This window comes from Wasmannia auropunctata, unplaced genomic scaffold, assembly GCF_000956235.1.
Source record: "Wasmannia auropunctata unplaced genomic scaffold, wasmannia.A_1.0 LD336090.1, whole genome shotgun sequence".
Taxonomy (NCBI): Eukaryota; Metazoa; Arthropoda; class Insecta; order Hymenoptera; family Formicidae; genus Wasmannia; species Wasmannia auropunctata.
The window spans coordinates 4,842,362-4,843,390 of NW_012026800.1; the positions used below are offsets into that span (position 1 = coordinate 4,842,362).

Here is a 1,029-nt window from a genome sequence, read left to right on the forward strand (position 1 = left end):
CTAATATTTTTTCAATTAAGCTCACGGCCTGACAATTGTATTATTGAGTATTATATAATTAGTATTGAAATAATGTTATTGCAAACTTATTTTTACTGAGGATAACTTTACCTGAAGCATTTTCCACAATAATCACACACGAAGTTTTCACTGTTACACAATATATTCTTGGGTAGTGTATTTTTTGCATGTTTGTCTTCATTCTTAAAGTGTTTAAGCATTCGATGACGTTTCATGGAGTTCGACCAACGAAAACTCAACGAGCATACTTCGCATTTATAAGGCCGAATTCCACTATGCTGAATACGGATGTGCATAGTAAGATTATTGCTTTGTGTAAACTTCTTCTGGCATATATTGCACTGATATAACTTGCGAGTCTCCACTGGCAAATGCCTCAAAATGTGATCACGTAAATCGTTTTCGAAACTGTTGACATAACAAAAATCACGTAGTCTTATCCATATAATAGTTCTGACAATAATAAATATCAATTAATATATATCGTTATTGCGTCAATATTATAATTTTTTACACAAGGATATAAATGTATCATATGTTATATATACGTAAGGCTGTAAGCATAATAGAGAAATTATTAGGAATAAATTTAAGAATTTCAAACCGCCAGAAATTGTGTAGTCCACATGGTTTTTGATGGATTGAAATTCTTATATTTACATAGTTCTGTTCCTAATATTTTTTCAATTGGGCTCATGGCCTGTATTAATTGTATTTTTGAGTATTATATTGTTATAATGTTAATGCTAATTTATTTTTACAAAAGATAATTTTACCCGAAGCAGTTTCCGCACTGATCACACACATACTTCTTCTTTTTATATTTACGTTGTACATGATTCTTTCTCGCGTTGTACGAAAAATTATTCAATAGCATTAAACAAAAAAGATAAAAATAAAAAATATATATATTGTTACGATGTTATTACGATATTATGTTAAAGTTACTGTTAATTTATACTGAAGCATTTTTACCTGAAACATTTTCCACAGATCGGAAGAGCACAC

General features: G+C 29.4%; 1 protein-coding gene across 1 annotated transcript in view; it reads right to left on the reverse strand.

Moving 5' to 3' along the window:
• The window catches only part of LOC105447985 (zinc finger protein 525-like), a 2,621-nt gene extending 2,194 nt beyond the window's left edge, over positions 1 to 427 (reverse strand). The window contains exon 1 of the mRNA XM_011686326.1: positions 112 to 427. Within this exon, the coding sequence (XP_011684628.1) occupies positions 112 to 317 (206 nt within the window). The 5' untranslated portion in view covers positions 318 to 427. The remainder of the gene's footprint in view (positions 1 to 111) is intronic.
• Between the last annotated feature and the right edge of the window lie 602 nt (positions 428 to 1,029).